This window comes from Rhinolophus ferrumequinum, chromosome 14 (assembly GCF_004115265.2).
Source record: "Rhinolophus ferrumequinum isolate MPI-CBG mRhiFer1 chromosome 14, mRhiFer1_v1.p, whole genome shotgun sequence".
NCBI classification, from domain to species: domain Eukaryota; kingdom Metazoa; phylum Chordata; class Mammalia; order Chiroptera; family Rhinolophidae; genus Rhinolophus; species Rhinolophus ferrumequinum.
In genome coordinates, this window is record NC_046297.1 from 39,928,991 (window position 1) to 39,946,643 (window position 17,653).

General features: G+C 46.2%; 1 protein-coding gene across 5 annotated transcripts in view; it reads left to right on the forward strand.

Moving 5' to 3' along the window:
• The window catches only part of MATN2 (matrilin 2), a 154,349-nt gene that overhangs the window by 115,549 nt on the left and 21,147 nt on the right, over nt 1-17,653 (forward strand). For all 5 annotated transcript variants that reach the window (XM_033126158.1, XM_033126157.1, XM_033126160.1 and 2 more), the window contains 4 exons: nt 2,158-2,280; nt 8,345-8,467; nt 11,540-11,662; nt 11,925-12,047. In XM_033126158.1, the coding sequence (XP_032982049.1) occupies nt 2,158-2,280; nt 8,345-8,467; nt 11,540-11,662; nt 11,925-12,047 (492 nt within the window). The remainder of the gene's footprint in view (nt 1-2,157; nt 2,281-8,344; nt 8,468-11,539; nt 11,663-11,924; nt 12,048-17,653) is intronic.

Sequence of the window (17,653 nt, forward strand, 5' to 3'; positions counted from 1 at the left end):
AAGTGGGGGATACTGAATTATTTAAAAATGTAATGTCATAAAACACAAAGAAAGGCTGTGGAAATGTTGTAGACTATGCTTTTGAATAGAACACTCTGTGATGATGAAATGTTGTGCATCTCACCATATAATAGAATAGTCAGAAGCTACTATGACTACTGAGCACTTGAGATGTAGCCAGCACAACTGAGGAACTGAATTTTTAATTTTATGTAATTTTAATCCATTTTAATTTAAATGGCCACATTAGACAGCATAGTTCTAGATGAAAGGAGCATAAGTATATATGAAAAGTAAATATGATCTCTGACACCCTGTACTGGAGGACGAAAAATGCTATGAAGAACATCATTAGGTTAACTGACAAGACTAGAATATGGTAGATTAAATAAAACAATTGTATCAGGGTAAATTTATGAAGTTTATAACTACACTGTGGTTATTTAAGAGAATGTCCTTCTTAAGAAGCACACACTTTATGGAAGGAAAAAGGAGCATGATGGATGTAACTTAACTTCAAATAGGTCAGAGAGAGGAGAAAATGATAAAGCAAATGGGTGAAATGGGTAGAGAGTATATAGGTGTCACCTGTATCTACACACCTGTACTATTAATATTATGTTTCCAACTTTTTGAAAGTTTGAAATAGTTTCCAAATAAAAAGTTTATTTTAATACTTTATGTCTCATTATGATATTGTAGTTACATTTTTAAAAAGATTTCCAGTCTTTTAAGGATAGATTATAAAATATTTATGGACAAAATTATAACTGGGTTTGCTTCAAAGTAATTTAGAATCTTTAAAAAAAATTGTTGCGGAACAGTGTGTTTTTCCAGGATCCATTAGCTCCATGTCAAGTTGTTGCTTTCAATCAATCTAGTTGTGAGGGGCACAGCTCAGCTCCAAGTCAAGTTTTCAATCTAGTTGTGGAGGGTGCAGCTCACTGGCCCATGTGGGAATCGAACCGGCAACCTTGGTGTTATGAGCATTGCACTCTAACCACTGAGGCAACCGGCCGCCTTGTAGTATAGAATCTTAATGTGGAGGATGGGAGTATAGATGAAACCAGGTCAGCCATAGATTGATTCTCTTGAAGCTGAGTGATATATACACGGATTTATTATTCAATTCTGTCCATTTTTGTATGTTTAAAATTTCAATGACTTTAAATTAGGAAGAATTGACATTTTCTCAATGTTTTTCCTTTCAAGAGCATTCTGTACCATTCTCTTATTTTGTTTGCTTTTGTAGAGGCTTGGAAAACTCATTTATACCACATTCTTCATTATGAAAATGATATATGTAGTTCACATGTCCCTTAAAACAATGAAAATCCTCATTAAATCAAAAAGACTTGTTTTAGACTCTGTCAGTGGCCACTTCAAGAAATTTCAAACAATGCGGCCAAATTCCACTATAGCAAAATACTTTGTTCAGATCTGTCAATAGAACAGTTCCTTTCCACATCTATAAAAGTACTTCTACAAGTAAAATCCCATTATAAAAAAATCCATGTCAACTTTTTTTCTGAATATTTTGATTTAAATTAATGTGCATCTGGAGATCACACACATTCTCTGATTGTGAAACCTTGAGATGAACGATCCTGTTTATATGCAGCTGTTAAGGAGGGAGGTGGTTTGCACTCAGAATATCTGCGCCTTTCACTCCTGGAATGTGGATGGAGCCTTCTTTTCCCTAGTATATGATTTTGTATACTATTGATTGGCTCCATGTTTGAGGAGTTTAAGTGCTTTGGAGTTGGACTTTGGGAAGATGTCATTGTATTAACTGCATAAATTCCATGAAACAATGAAACATTCACCAAACTCTCTTTTCCCAGTCTGTAATATAACAAAACAACACCCAATCACACTCTTTCATTTTAGGCTCTTACATGAACCCAAACAAGGAGAGCATCTTCATAAATTTGTTTGTTGTATAAACGTTTTGTAACATGTCAAGAAAGTTCTCTTCCTGGGCGGCCATATCCCTAAAATGGAAATAGCTTCATTGAGCGATCCCTTCATGGCATGAGTGTTTGAGGTCACGGGAATTTATCTGTTTAGGAAAAGTTAAGACTGAAAATCCCTTGGTTGCCCTATGGTAGATTTATTGTTTTGTTCGTCATTTATATGATATTTCCTTCTTTCCAGAAATAGACTACTGTGCCTCACCTGATCATGGATGTCAGCATGAATGTATTAACACAGATGCCTCCTATGCCTGCCGCTGCCTAAAAGGCTTTACCCTGAATCCGGATAAGAAAACCTGCAGAAGTAAGTGGGCCTGGGTGTTGGAGAAGGGCTTGCTCCACTAAATGCCTGGCTGGTTTTCCTTTTCTTCACAAATCTCAAGCAAGGTATACTTGTACACAACATTTATGTTTACTAATATTATTCTGCCCTTTACCTTTGTCTCACCTGATACTGTGATGGAGATGATTTTTAGAGGTTGAATGGACTGGGTCTGCCCTTTGGATTCATTTAGCAACGTCGAGGCCCAAGCTGAAGCTCCCACGTATCTGAAATGGGGGTGCATGCTCCCTCCTCCTTGCCCCCACAAGGTGTATTTGGAATTTAAGAAAGTCTGGGCCCAGAGATGGGAAGTAAAAGGAGCTGGTTTCCTCCAGTCCTGCAAGATAAAACACATGATAGCTGCTACCAGGGGAAAATTGTAGTTCTATCTTCTTTGATATGAAGGGAAAAAAAGAATAAGCCTCTGGGGCAGCTTCACACCATTCAAGGGGTACATGGTGTCAACAGGGTGATATTAAGGATGTGACTCAAATGCTTGTCATCTGGCATATCAAGGGACCTATCTGGGGATCTACAGCATGGACCCCAAATGAGATTTCTTTAAACCAGACTGTCCCTGAGAGTGGAAAAGTACACAAGGACAGATTCTTATATTTTTCTCATTCTTGAATCCTCAGCACCTCAAAGTTTTGGCACATGTAGGTACGACAGAGTATTGAATGAATGAATGAGTAAATGCATCTGTCAGATTTGTCATTCTGGATGAATTTCAACTATTATCTGAATTATTCAATCTTGTTGAAAAGATGGCCTCTTTAAAGCATGCAAGTTGTGAATTTTTTCACAAAGGATTCCCGTAGTCAGTCCATACTTGGGCACACTGAGTTGTGTGCGTTCTCCTGATCGTGTGGTGGTGCACAGAGCTCTCAGGACCTCCCATTTAGGCATGTATAGTCTCATGTGCTCTGTCGCCCACCTCTTCCTGGTGATACGTACAACAGTCCTGCATTACAGGACTGAGTTTTCAAAGCTTTGACCGTGTATCTGTTTTGAAAAGGACTGTGGGCTGTATAACTAAATGCCGATGGGCCACATTCTGCTTACAGCACATATTGACTTCCATGCTCACTCTAATAAGTGTTAGAACTTGTACACTAGCAGATGGTGGCAGAACCCATATTTTGAAACTGAGCCTCTCTTATAAAAGATAATTCCGACTGCCTTGCCTGGTTACAAACCCTGGAAACATTCAAGCATTAAGTGGGAATTTTAACTGAGAACATTCAGAATGTGAAAACAATTAGATGGAATATTTTCCATTAGACCACACATGCAAACAATATGTTGGAAGGCCAACTCTTCTGACTTGGCCATTCCTCTCTGTGCTATTCACACCTTTTAGAGATGAGGGTGTCTATGGCTAACTATACCCAGAGAAAATCACTCACAGGTGGGCTCGTATTTGTGGACCAAAACTATTATGTGGGAGATAATTAGATCTGGTTCAAATCAGACAGTCATTGTGGATGCAAGCTTCATTGTGTGTTCCTAAAGGAAGGAAGAGGAAACAAGTTAGGCATGTGGCCATCAGCAGAGAGAATCTGCTTGAAGCTCTGCATCTTGTACCAATCATCTAAGATTCCCTCTACCTCCCTCACTCCCTCCACATCCTGCCTGGACAGGCACTAGGAATTAGAGAAGGGTCCAAGGCAGTGCACACATCACTATCAAAGGAGGCCAAGAACAGAAGGGGGAGTGGAAAGGAAGTGACCATTTGGTAGTAGTTTCACCACCACAAATTGGCCCACAGATGGGCTGGTTTGCAGGCCCAGTCCAGAGTCACTAATACTCATTCATATATATTCAGCAATTATACCTATACCTACACTTCTTCTTTAGCCAGGTGCCCTACTTTTTCATCCAAGAAAAATGGAATTTGTTTCTAAAACCCAATGTCCTCATCAGCCCTTCTCCCAACATCCTGCTTCATTGTTACATTTTCCATTGTCTTTGTTGCAGACCCAGCCCTTCCCCTGAGGTCAGCCTCTTAGAGCTCTCCCTGACTTACTGTTTGCATTCAGTTGATTATGCAGACAGCTGTTAACAGAAGGGAGTGCTCCCTGCCTCTCTGGAGCATTACATGGAAGAGGGAAGCAAAGAAATTGGGTTTAAAACCTGGAATTTGTTATTAGGAGTCTGAGGATTTCAAGAGCATAATGAATCTCAAGCTCAGGGTGTAGCCATTTACATTTAACAGGTGGTTAATGAATGTGGACTATTTTCAGATCTAATAAGAAACCTATTTTTCAAAGGAATTTGATGTCATCCAATTAAACTGGAAAAAAAAAAGAGTTCAAGCAGAATCCTGAAGAAAAGATTCTCGCCAGGATTTGTTCTTCTTCCTCATCCGGGCACAATTTCTTTTTCTGAAAAGTGCTGTTATTGATTTAAGTCATAAATTATTAAAGTGGTGGTGCAAAGCGCAGACACCAGGACTGGCCTGGCTGTGTAGGGTGGCGCCGGGGTGGAATCGGATGTGAGTGTGACCTGTGTGCTGGGCGCCAGGATTGCTTGTGCTGGCATCATGGCTGGTGCTCCCTGTAGCTGAAGGTATCACATTCTAAAGACCTGGGGTGGGGTCCAGAGGTGGGACTGAGCTGGGAGACGTGAGGGCTGGTCTTGGCAGTATCACTCTTACTGACCGTGTGACCTTGGACAGACTGCTTTACTCTGCAGCACCCAAATTTCTGAAACCGAAGGAACACGACTTCCTGCTTTAACATTGTGTAGCCTGTCCAATTTTTCTGAAATTATCTGTGTGGGGGGGCAGAGTCCCAGAGAGCAGTTTCCAGGCTCTTGGCCTCACGTGGAAAGGTGCTGGCTCGGGTAGTAGATGGCCATAAGCTGTGACTGGTTGGCCATCAGCTGTAACCAGGTAGCCAATTCGCCACTGGTATAATTGCCATGACTGCGTTGGTTGGTTGGCTGGTTGGCAGGCAGAAAAGTGGCGGTGGATTGCGGATCATGTGGATCCTACTTCGTGTGTCTCTCCCGGCCACCAGAGAGACTGGGGTACAGGAAGACCCTTGTTGGGGTACTGGCGGATGTTTCCTTTTGTGTCTCGACCAGCCGCCAGCAAGAATATAGTGGTGTGACTCCCCTACCTATGGCTCTGTTGGTGTTCCTTTTTGGCCTCACCATGTCCTGCGTTCTTATGTGGGGAGTGGGACCAAAGACCCCGCATATGCCCCGCATGACAGTGTGTCACTCAGTTGGCACTGTAATGTATTCTATGGGGTCATTGATCTCTCATGTTTTTATGCCTTACTTCTGAGCAAGGTCTTCAACTCATAAGCATTGTTTTAGTTTGTTATCTGACAGTTCTGCCACCTGACCTCGCAGGGCTTTACTGGACACTCTGGGCTTTACCGGATAAAGCTACCCAAGCCTGGCCCACATGTAGCACTTCACAGTTAGTGAGGAGACTGACAATATTCTGCTTCTCCTCGTGTAGGAGGGATGAGTTATGGAGAGAATGCCAAGGGTTCAGTAACACTCGTAGTGACATCTCTTCTCTTAGGCCAGCCCCTGCATGTCATGGGAGTTCTCTCCATGTGCTCAGTCTGCAGCTTCTTTTCATGCTCTGTGACGTGGAAAATTCCATCCACCAGGCACCTGGGAGGGCAGATCATGGGCCCTTTAAAGGATGGGTCTGGTATTCCTCGGATGTGAGTTCCATTCACAGCTTCATTTAAACTAGCTGTGGGACCTTAAGTAAGTTGTTAACCTTTCTAAACCTGTTTCCTCATCTTTAAAATATGGACAATAATAGCACATACTTTTAGAGTCAAATGAAATTCTTAAGCACGTAGCAGGTGCTTATAAAATGGTAGCAACTATAATTATCATCAGTAACTTTATTATTGGGCTGCTTCTAATGATGCAGTCATTAGACAAAACTGACATAGTCCCTGTTTATGGAGCTCACAGTCTGTGAAAGAAGCAGATATTTAGGCAACACATACACACATAGACACACACACACACACACACACACACATACACACGCTATGAGACCATTGTGATGAATACTATGAAAGAGAGAGGCTCCATGAAAAGAACTGACTTCATCACAGTAGTCTCACCAAGTGTGTCACTGAAGAAATGATGTTTCGCTGACTGTGAAGGAAGGTAGAGGTTAAAGAGGGCAGTAAGGAGCCACTGAAGCAGAGGGTGATATATGTTCTGTATTTAAGTGATTTGTGTGTGTAAGTCTCCTCAAATCCTTTTTGGGCAGAGATATGATAAAAACAAAATGTGTACTTTCTCAGTTTATTACTTTATGGCTTCAGATCATTTCCCCTGTATCGCTTAGGGTGCTTTTTGGTCACGCAAAACAGAAAATTCAACTAATGGTATCTTGAGCCATTTAAGGACATTTACTTTTTACCTAACAGATCCAGAAGTGGTTGATCCCAGGGTTGGCTCAGTGACTCAGTGATGTTATCAAGAACCCAGACTCCTTCTGTCCCTTTGCTCTGCTAAAGCATGTTGACTTTTCATCCTTACACTTGTCACCTCGTGGCTATGAGACAGCAGTTATAGCTCCAGGTATCATAACCTCACACTACTAGATTCAAAGACAGAAATGAAAGAGTAGAAAAAGGCATTTATCTTCATACATCTCTGTCTTTTCAAGAAGGAAAATCTTTTCTAAGGGCCCCATGGTTGCCAGGCTGGCTTAGACCAGCCATGATTCATGCCTTAACAGTCAGGATTCTAGTTCCAAGAGGACAGGGTAATGGTTGTTGGCAAAACAGCCAACAGTATCTGCCACATTTCCAGAAAAAGGAATAACGCAGTTAAAGCAATCCAGTCACTGAGGTCGGTGTAATCTTTTCCCCCAACATCAGTCTCATAAAGGCCCTCCACAAGCTCATCTGATTTCCGTTTACAGTTCTCCATCTCTCCCATAACCTGCTCTGGGTGGGGTCTTGTGGTTTTAGCATTTTCTGCCAGGAAATGCAACTGCTAGTTGGCTGCCAAACAACTAAAATGCTAAACAACTTGGATGGGGGTGAATATTACCATAAGACAAAAGTGCAACAACCTGGGGCAGAATCAGAGATGTGTCTTCTCCAGGTGCTTGACATGGATGCTGTCATGGTCTCACTCAGAGTGAGGGTAAGCATTTGATGCTTCTTAATGTTACTGCCATTTCCTACCTTTTCTAAGTAGCTGGATATCTTGCAAGATCAGATTCTGCTTTTGCTGTCCGATGTCACTGTCAGCTGCCACTGCAGACGGCAGCTCCCTACATGCTTTGGGCCATAGTGATCAGGTTAACTGGAAGAAGAAATGATAGGATTTTTCTCAGCTTTTCCATCATTCATGGAAGGGGCGGGGCTGGGGACTGTGGCCCTCAACCCATTTCTCAGCTCTTTGGCCATCCAATGGGAAAAAAACCCATTCTGAAGAATCCAGAGGTACACGTCAGTTACCAGGTTCTCTCTCCTTTTTTTTACCCCCCTTCTCCTGTCTCCCCCCCACACACTCCAGTTCAAGCCACTGTTTCTCAGTCTAGTTGTGTAGGACACAGCTCCCTGGCCCATGCTGGTATTATGAGCCTTGTGCTCCCCCCGGCTGAGGCAGTTGGTCACTGGTCATAGGTCAGCTGCTTGCAGCTCTTGCCAGCTGCCGGCCACTCACACCGGCCACTCATGGCGACACACAGCAGCCCATGGCAGCACACAGCAGCCGGCAACAGCTCACATCAACCTTCAGCTGCTCACGGCAGGGCAGCCAGCTCCAGAGAGCCATTGTTCACAATTTTAGCTGTAGAGAGCGTAGCTCACTGGCCCATGTGGGAATCGAACCAGCGACCTCCGCATTAGGAGCACAGTGCTCCAACCACCTGAATCACCGGGCTAGCCCCAGGTTCTCTCAAATGAGCTGGAGAAAAGGAGCTGTTTTTTCTATTTCCTACAGATGACCTTATTTACTGAATATTTACCATGAGGGACTGACCTCACAGCCTTGGGATAAGCCCAGAGCCTGAAGTAGGGTCTTCCCTTTCTCCCCTCAGGAATCAACTACTGTGCGCTGAACAAGCCGGGCTGTGAGCACGAATGCGCCAACACAGAGGAGGGCTACTACTGCCGCTGTCGCCAGGGCTACACCCTGGACCCCAACGGCAAGACCTGCAGCCGTGAGTGTGACCAGGGGCTGGGATGCTGACTGGAGGGAAGAAGCCACACCACGTCCCCAGGCTCACCAGCTGCCAGCCACTTCTGAAGCTCCTGGGTTTCCTGTGGGCCTGACGGTCCGACAGACTTAACATTCCTTGCCTCAGCTTCATCATCCACAAAATGGAACTATTAGTGCTACCTTCCTCGTAGATTGAGTTGTGATGATTAAAAGAATCAATATGTATAAAACACTGAAAAAAGTACTACTAAACATGTAGTAAGCACACAATAGTTAGTGTTATTATTTGCTGTTGAGAGCACTGATTAAGTCAGACTGGCCTTAATCCAAGTCCAAGCTCTACCGTACACTAGATGTGTGACCCAGTGTAGTTATTTAACTTCACCCAGCTTTGATTTTCCCATCTGTTTGACAAAGTAAAGGTAATAATAGGACTGATCTCCTAGACTCGTTAAGAGGGATAATCAGAACCATTTCAATGTCATAGCACTGTGCCTGGCACAAGGAAAACATACAGTTGCAGGTAACAGTTCATTAAAATCAAGAAGCCTGGGAGAGTGACCAGTGCTGGCCCCAGGTTGGGACAAGAGGCTGAAAGGGACAGCTTGGAAAGAACTTAGGCTACCACAGAGCTGATCTGAGAGCAGAGCTGAGAAACATGGGACTTTTTGTGAAGACTTTTCTTAATTTTCTTGTGTAAGAAGCACAACAAAGTTCTATTTGGTGATGTAAACACATGGAAACTTGCCGGCTTTGCCAGCTGGACTGTTCCATCGTTTTTTATGAGGCACAGTCTGCACTGGTCCAGGCCAGCAGGGGTGGGGGCACCTGAGCACTGTGGTAAATGCCTGTGACCCTGGTATGCTGGGAGGGGCTTGGTGACATAGTTGGCATAGAAGGAGCCCTGTGTGTGGCTTTTCACCCAGCAAGCCGCACATCTGCTCCAGCTTTGGGGACAGAGATATACTGTGAATGAAAACAGTGCAGCTGTTCAGCATTTGGACCTAAAACTGCCAGGAGGGGAAGTTTCACAGATGAAGTATTAGGTACAGAGCAGTCCTTGGGAAAACTTGTGCCCCTTCAGTCTTTACAGAAAACAAAGTGCTTTGATTAGGCTTTCTAAGGACTGATCTCAGAGGTCAAAGAACTTTTGAACCAGAAAGTTGGCACTGCTATGCATTTGCCTCTGGGTGTCTCTGAGTCCTTATGAGAAGTGAATGGGGAGCAGTAGGTCTTTCACTCGACAAGTAGATACCCTGGTGAAGATAGATCTGGGTACATTCTACTTTCTTCCAGGAGTGTGGGGTCGGCTAGCTGACTCCGCTGGCAGGTATTCTGGGCCAGGCTGGGCACGAAATGGCAGAGCCCACAAGATCCCCAGGGGCCATGGCCTGCCTCCCCCTCCCAGCATGCCTTGGGGGACATAGAAGAGCTCAGAAGAGGGGCCAGAAGAGATTGGGCCATTCTTTCTCTCTGGGATATAATAAGAAGGACAACCTAGTCAGCTTCAAAAGTATAAACCAGGCCATCTCTTCCTAGGAGTCCCCAGAGAAAGCCATGGTATCCTATCCCCCTTGAGGACCCCAGGCCATAGTGACAGCATAGTGACCCTTATGGGGTGCTCACTCTGTGCAGGCACAGCTGTATTTTCTGGGCACTCACTTTCTCTTCACAAACAGCCCTATGAAGCACCTACATTCTTACCTCTATTTAATGATGGGGAAGCAGTGGCACCAAAAAAGATTAAGTAACTTCTAGAGTCACATGACTGGTAAATGGTGGAACCAGAATGTAAATACAGACCCTCTGGCTCCTGAGATCCTGCAAATGTTTGCAGTAGGCGCATCCACCAGTGGAATGTTCCAGAAGGCATCAGTCCCAGGCCCTGTGGGAGTCAAAGAAGCCCATTTGATGGCCCTGCAAAAGGCTTCCAATGTCTCTCCAGTCTCTGGGTTTGTGTTTTCTCCATCAGGGAAATCTGGGAGGCAGCCTACAGGGCTGTCTGTGGGAGCCATTCACCACAGCTGTGTGTTCACTGCCCCTCAGTGCTCTCTGCCCAGCGGGGCCAGCTATGCAGCCCTGGGGTGCCAGGATCATCCACACATGTAGGCCGAGGCTTTGGTTTTCTGAATCTGGGTGTCCTGGTTATGAGGAAAAAACCTTTTCCTTTTTCATTTTCAGATAGAAACGAAACCATACAATTAAATCTTACTCGGCACTTCCTAATAATAATCCACATTCATTAGGGAGTGAACTGTGCCAGCTATTGCTCTTAGGGCTTTACATATACTGTGTTTCCCCAAAATAAGACCTAGCTGGACCATCAGCTCTAATGCGTCTTTTGGAACAAAAATTAATATAAGACCCGGTTTTATTTTACTATAAGACCCAGTCTTATATAATATAATATAACGTAAGACCGGGTCTTATATAATATAACATAAGACTAGGTCTTATATTAATTTTTGCTCCAAAAAACACATTAGAGCTGATGGTCCAGCTAGGTCTTATTTTCAGGAAAACATGGTATCAACTTCTCTACTTCTCAGCAAATTCCTCTAAGAAAGCAACATCATCCCCGTTTCTCAAGTCTGAAAATGATGGCAGAGAGGCCAAGTAACTACCCAGTGTACCCCATTGCTAGGATGTGGTTGAGATGGGATTTGAGCCCAAGTAGTTTGATACTGGAACTCATTCGTAATCACTACTCTGTCAGCTATGTGGCTTTGGACAAGCAGCTTTACCTTCCTGAGCCACGCTTTCCCTGCTGTGAGATGGGGCTTGCACCTGCTCTCAGCATTGCCTTGAAGATTGCACATTGTGGTGCCAAGACCCTAGCACAGAAGGCTGCTGTCATTAACACCAACACAGGAGTTGTATGTGCTTTACTTTGCAAAGAAATGGGCAGACAACACAACGGCTAATTTCCCAGAGAGGCCAGTTGCACAGGGTAGAATAAAGTGATATGGCTCATCAGCGGCTCCCTCTGAGGAGGTTTGGTGTTTTAATGCCCCATGCTGGTGGGGCGCTGCCCCCTCCTGTTACTTCATGTTTTCATGTGTGACACCCACAGGGGTGGATCACTGCGCAAAGCAGGACCATGGCTGTGAGCAGCTGTGTCTGAACACCGAGGAGTCCTTCGTCTGCCAGTGCTCAGAAGGTTTCGTCATCAACGAGGACCTCAAGACCTGCTCCCGTGAGTCCCCCTCCACACTTCTCTGATAGAGGAGAGGTTTGCAACTGGGTGGAAAATGTGAGGACTGCAGAGGATGGCAGGTCAAGGTCCCTACTTTCCTTTGCCCCTTTCTCTACGGAGACAATGGGGATGTCCTCTGGGGACTGCATGCGGAGGGGGGGCGGGGTGAAGTGGGGTAGGAAAGCATGATGGTAGCTTGATTCCCATCGTCAGAAGCCCAAAGGCCTCGCTGACAATCTCGCCTGACCGTTGGGTTTTGCAGGGGCTGATTATTGCTTGCTGAGCGACCATGGTTGCGAATACACCTGCGTCAACATGGACAGATCCTTCACCTGTCAGTGTCCGGAGGGACACGTGCTCCGCAATGATGGGAAGACCTGTGCCAGTGAGTGTTCTGAGGTCTGGCGACAAGCGGGATTTCGCACGGGCAATCCGTGGTGGGGTGCATTGCCAGACAGGTAGTGTCCGTTCGTCTGTTCCCGGGGTTTTGCTGGCCGGAGTAATCGTGCGGAAAGGCCTCTCTCTCAATGGCATGAGCCCTTGTGTCACTCACCCGCCCCCTGCCTTCCTTTTCCAGCTCCCTGAGATGGCTGTTCCTATTTTCCGTCTGCCTTACAGTCATTTTGAAGCTGGACAGAGCCCTATTTCTTAGTTCTCATTCCTCTACCCCCTCAATCTGGCTGCAAATGGCAGCTAGCCGGGGTCCACAAGAAAAATACCGTCTCGGTTCCTGCAGCCCCGTGGAACCCCCATCCTGCAGTAAAGAAACTGCAGCTCAGATTAAGAACCTAAGGTTACCAGCTATTACATGGTGGCTTCAAACTCTGGTCTGTATGACTCCAGAGTCAGTTATGGGAAAAGGGGAGGCCCCTGGGAAACCTTCCCACCCCCTATCCTGATAATCTGGCAGCAGATGGTGAGGTTGGCAGTGATGTGTCCTGGGTACATTCTTCCTTGCAGCTGGTCCCAACTTTGGTCTCCATTAAGTTGAAAAGGAAGGAAGGAACAAAGGAACGAAGGAAGGGAAGGAAAAACAAGAAAAAGACCCCAGACTTTTCTCTCTCCTTCATTCAAGAATGTGGGTCTCTGCCGTGCAATCTCGTTTCCAAGTGGACAAAGATAAAAACTTAAAAAATAGTCATTTTGAGAAAAGGGATCAGAAATGGAGGAAAAGGACAATTTACCCTGCCCATCCTGCTGGTCTTTCTGATCATAGGGTCAGGTTTCCTGATCACAGTTGTGGCCACAACCTAATTTGTCCACCTTTTTATATGGTCTATTTACATGGGCAGGTGAGCCCACTGTGGAGCTGGGTATGCCTCTCTAAGTGTGCAGCCTGAGAGAAATGTTTCCCTAGTTTGAGACAGATTTTTGAGTCTTTGCAAATGGGTTATCCATTTTGTAGTTGGCTTGTGGCTGCCTGCCCAGCTGCCTCCTGGACTGCTCCAGCCAGCATGGGGAAGCTGTGGCACTGGGGTGCAGAAGGAGGGTGGGTGTGTCAAACTGCATCAACATCTGACAGCATGCCAAAGCCATATGCACAGTTTTTTATTGTTTTGTTTTAATTCTCCACCATCTTCGATTATTCATGCCTTTCCTTTATCCTCCCCCTTACTACGATCACCAAGGTCTGACTATAAGATGGTTGCAGGCCTTCTAAGAAATTCTCACAGCCCTTCTAAACAAATGCTGCCCCTTTTCCTCACAATCACTTGCCCCCTCTCCCTCCCTACCCATCACCCAGGTCCACATCTGGGTTATGCCACTGACACTTTTAAATGTTGCCCATTTTCTCATTTAAAGTATGTTTGTAACTAGTGGTACAGTGACATCATCCATATGAGTAAATGTTCAACAATGCAATTAGCAGTGAATTTTCATATGTGTATGTTTATATGTGGTTTTGACTATATGAAAATGTGTGAGATGATCCAATGGGTTAGAATTATCCTCGGGGAATGGTGGTACCTAAGAGATGAATTTTCCCCACCAGCTGATACCTATGTGTTGAGCTATTCCTCTAATTGAAGACTTTCTGTCTGCCCCAGGATGATTCAGTCTTGGCTGCCCTGTAATAATGGGCTGTGTTTTCAGTGTGTCCATAGTTAACTGGGGGGTTGGGATGTATGTTCCCCAGCTCTATTCCAGATGATGTAGCGCCTGATGACAGGACTGCACCTTTTTGGAAAAGGGCTGTGGATGGGGGAGCCCACGGAGGGTCAGCCAGGCCTGGCTCAATGGATAAGGAAGGGTGTCTTTGGCCCTTTATAAAGGCAGCCTCCACGTAGAGCCTTGCTAGCAGGTGGCCTGAAGAATCCTTCACTCAACTTCCGGAAGAGTCTCTGAAGCATGGAGAGCTGGCCAGGTTCCTAGGGCCCTGGAACTAGTGAGCACTGTTATCTTCATAGCCCTGCAGGCTCCTTGGACTCTGGCCTCTGGAGTGAGGCCTGTCTTCCCTTTTCTCCTGCCCTCTGGCCCCAACCTTTGATTCTTCCCAGGAATCGTCCTTGTCTTAGGGGGTTGATGCACAGATTGGGGTGAGGGAATGGGGTAGTCTTTCTACAAGCTGCATCTAAGAGGCCTCTTCCCTGTCTAGCCCCTGCAAATTTCCCAGAGATATACCTTTCACAAGGGCATCCCAGCATCAGGAAAGACTCCACAGGCTAGATGTGCATGGAGCACACAGCCCACTGGCCTGCCAGCTCCTGGAAGTTGGAGACTGGGTCTTATTTAGAATCTGAGTTCCCAGACTGGCCCATGGGAGGTGCACAAAAAAATTCAATGAGTGAGAGAATGGTCAGAGACCACATGTCTTTTTATCCTGTGGTACTTGGCACAGGGTCCACTCCCTGCTCAGTAACTGTCAGTGGCTATGCACTGTCTCCCAAAATAAATTTCCAGTTACACTCCTCGATTTGGCAATGTCAGAAAACCCTTTCCTCCATCTTGTGAATTCCACCCTAAGTCTTCCCTCATCCCTGTGGTTCTTCAGGAGGGTGAGGACCCTGTTCTCTGAGCAGATGCTACACCCCCAGACCATCCTGTCCCCCCTTAGGACAGCTCCCCTATCCCACCCCTGCTGGTGGAAACCCAGCCTGTAGCTGACGTCACCCCCTCATGAGGAACTTCCTGCCACCCCCGACCCTCTGCAGAGCCCGTCTCCTCCACCCCCTGCAGGATCTGTCTGGACGGCTCTGCCACAGGCTCTCGGGCCCAGACCTCACCCTTGGCTCTCTGTGCACAATCTAAGAAACAATGTGGCAGAGTAGAAAGAATACTGAGCTAGGAACCCCAAGACCAGCTTTAAAGCTTGTTGCTTCTACCCTGGCCCAGGGAATTGACCTGTGGATGTGACTGGTCAGCTGTAAATGGGGAGTGCTCATTTCTGCCTCTGTCAGAGTCGCCATGTAGAACAGAGAGTGACCTTCATCCAAGTGCTCTGGGAACTTGTAAATAGCCATAGCCCTAAGATACTTTTGTCGAGGTTTCACCTCCCACTGTTAGACTGCCCCACCGCTGAGGAGAGAGCTAAAATAGCCCCTGCCTTGCTGCTGGAGACCTACCTCCCAGGGTCAGGCCTGCTTTCATTGGAGGGGCCCCAGAGATGGGCCATGCTGGGAGGGTCAGACTCAGGAGCCCAAGGATGCCCTAGGAAGACCCCCTTCCTCTGACAGGTGAAGGGCATAGGCAGGGGTCTGAGCTACAGAAATGGAGTATTGGGAATCCCAGTCAGGGCCTCCAAGCACAGGCAGTCTGTGAAGGCCTGTGGGGGGCCTGATGCCCCCCAGCTTGACTTCAAAGGACAGAAGAAGCCCTGAGCAAGGCAAAGGGAGTGTTTGCCTTGGGCTGCTGTATACTAGGGCTGCTGTAACAAAATACCATGGACTGGGTGGATTAAACAACAGATTTATTTTCTCACAGTTCAAGAGGCTGCAAGTCCAAGATCAAGGAGCTAGCAGGGTCAGGTTCAGTGAGAATCTTCTTCTTGGCTTGCAGATGGCTGCTTTCTCACTGTGTCCTCACATGGCAGGGAGAGCAAGCGATCTGATGTCTCTTCTTATAAGGGCACAATCCCCTCTTGGGGTCCACATCCCCATAACCTCATCTAAGCCTAATTACCTCCTAAATGCTCCACCTCCAAATACCATCACATTGGGAGGTAGCGCTTCAACATATGGCTTTGGGGTGACACAGTTCAGTGTCCGTAGTAGGGGAGAAGGTCACTTCTGTATTCACATTATAGGTTTGATGGAACAGAAGGAAGCTTAAAAGTCTTCCCTTTCTTTCATGGGAAACAGGCACAGGGAGGAAACTGGCACCTCCAAGTTGGCCTTGGGGGTCAGTGGCAGAGTCAGGACTAGAACCCGGGTCCCCGGATTCAGGATCTCTTGCCCAGAGTGAGTAAGATGCCCCCTAAAACTATGCCTCATTTCAGCTGCTTCTTGGTTTGTCTGAGCAAAAGCCTCCACAGAGTTAGCAAATGATTGGCTGCTCCAACTTTTACTATAAGAAAAGCCAGAAAACAGTGTCATTCTATCTCCTGGCCTTGGTTACCCTGTAGGCAGACGGCTACTGTGGTTTTCTCTTTCTGGGGTTGAGGTTGGTTTTAATAACCTCCTATGTGGAACCTCAGACACAGAATTGCTGTTTGTCGTTGCCGCAGAAGTGCGAGTCCGCGGAACACATGACCCCATGACTGCCGCACCACAGACATACATGACTTCCCAGATGTGGAATCCAGATGTGAGCAGCACAGTCCAGGGCTGTGTCAGAGTCCAGGGCTGTTAGAGGGGCCCTAAAACCCTGCACTATGTCCTGAAACTTCTGATCATCCTGATCACAAATTGCAGTCCCCACTGGTGATGAGGCTGAATGAAATGTATAGACCTTCCTCCTTAGTGTGAAAGAAAGAGGATCCTTCTTTTAGAGGGAAAATTGTTTCTTCCTGCATCCTGAGATTTCTTATAAGTCCTGTCATCCATTTCATTTCAGTGTTGGTTCCCGGTTGAGTCTGTCCTCACTCTCGTCTCTGGATTTGAGTCTAGGTGCTTCCTTAAGCTCTTGATCCATTTATTCTCATTCTCCACAAGTATTTACCCTGTACACTTCAGGGCATGTCATGCTGGCTTTGAGCTCCTCTGGGTTTGATGCAGGTTCAGTTTCTGCCCTGACAGAGTTTAAAGTACTCAGAGAAGAAAGATATTAAAGACATATCATCCATTCCATGTGATGAGAATTGTGATGTGGGTAGAAGAGATGCCACAGGAGCATGTGACAGGGAGACTGTCACCTCGCCTAGAGAAAGTCTCCTGAGAAAGATGTCTGATCTAACCCCTGGAGATCGATGAAGTGAGCTAGCCAGAGATGGAGGGTGTTATGGATTGAATGTTTGTGTCCTCCCAAAATTCATATGTTGAAATCCTAACCGTCTAAAAGTGATGGTATAGGAGGTGGGGCCTTTGGGAGGTGATTCGGTCATGAGTATGAAGCCTCGAGAATGGGGTTAGTGACCCACAGCGCTCGCTGGTCTTTCCCCCCATGTGAAGATACAACAAGAAGTCTGTGACCTTGAGGGGTGCTCTCACCCAGCCCTGCTGGCACCCTGATCTGGGACTTCCAGCCTCCAGAACTGTGAGCCATACATTTCAGCTGTTAGAAACCACCCAGTGTGTGGTATTTTGTTACAGCACCTGATGGCCTAAGACTGAGGGAGGAGCTCTTTGAAAGAGCAGGAAACAGCACGTGGATGCCCAGGTCCAGAGGTGGTGCTGAATATTGAGTTTTGAGTGCGAGAGGGAGACTAGTGAGAGATGAGCCTGGAGGGACAGGCAGGACAGATCACCTACAGCCTTTAAAGTTGCATTAAACTATTTGGAGACCTGGGTTCCCTTGAGAAAACTATTTTAATTTGTCTTCTGAGAATGTAGCAGCCTGTCTGAGCAGACCCTGCTGAACTAGGATGATCACTGGCTGTGCAACTGGACCAGGGAA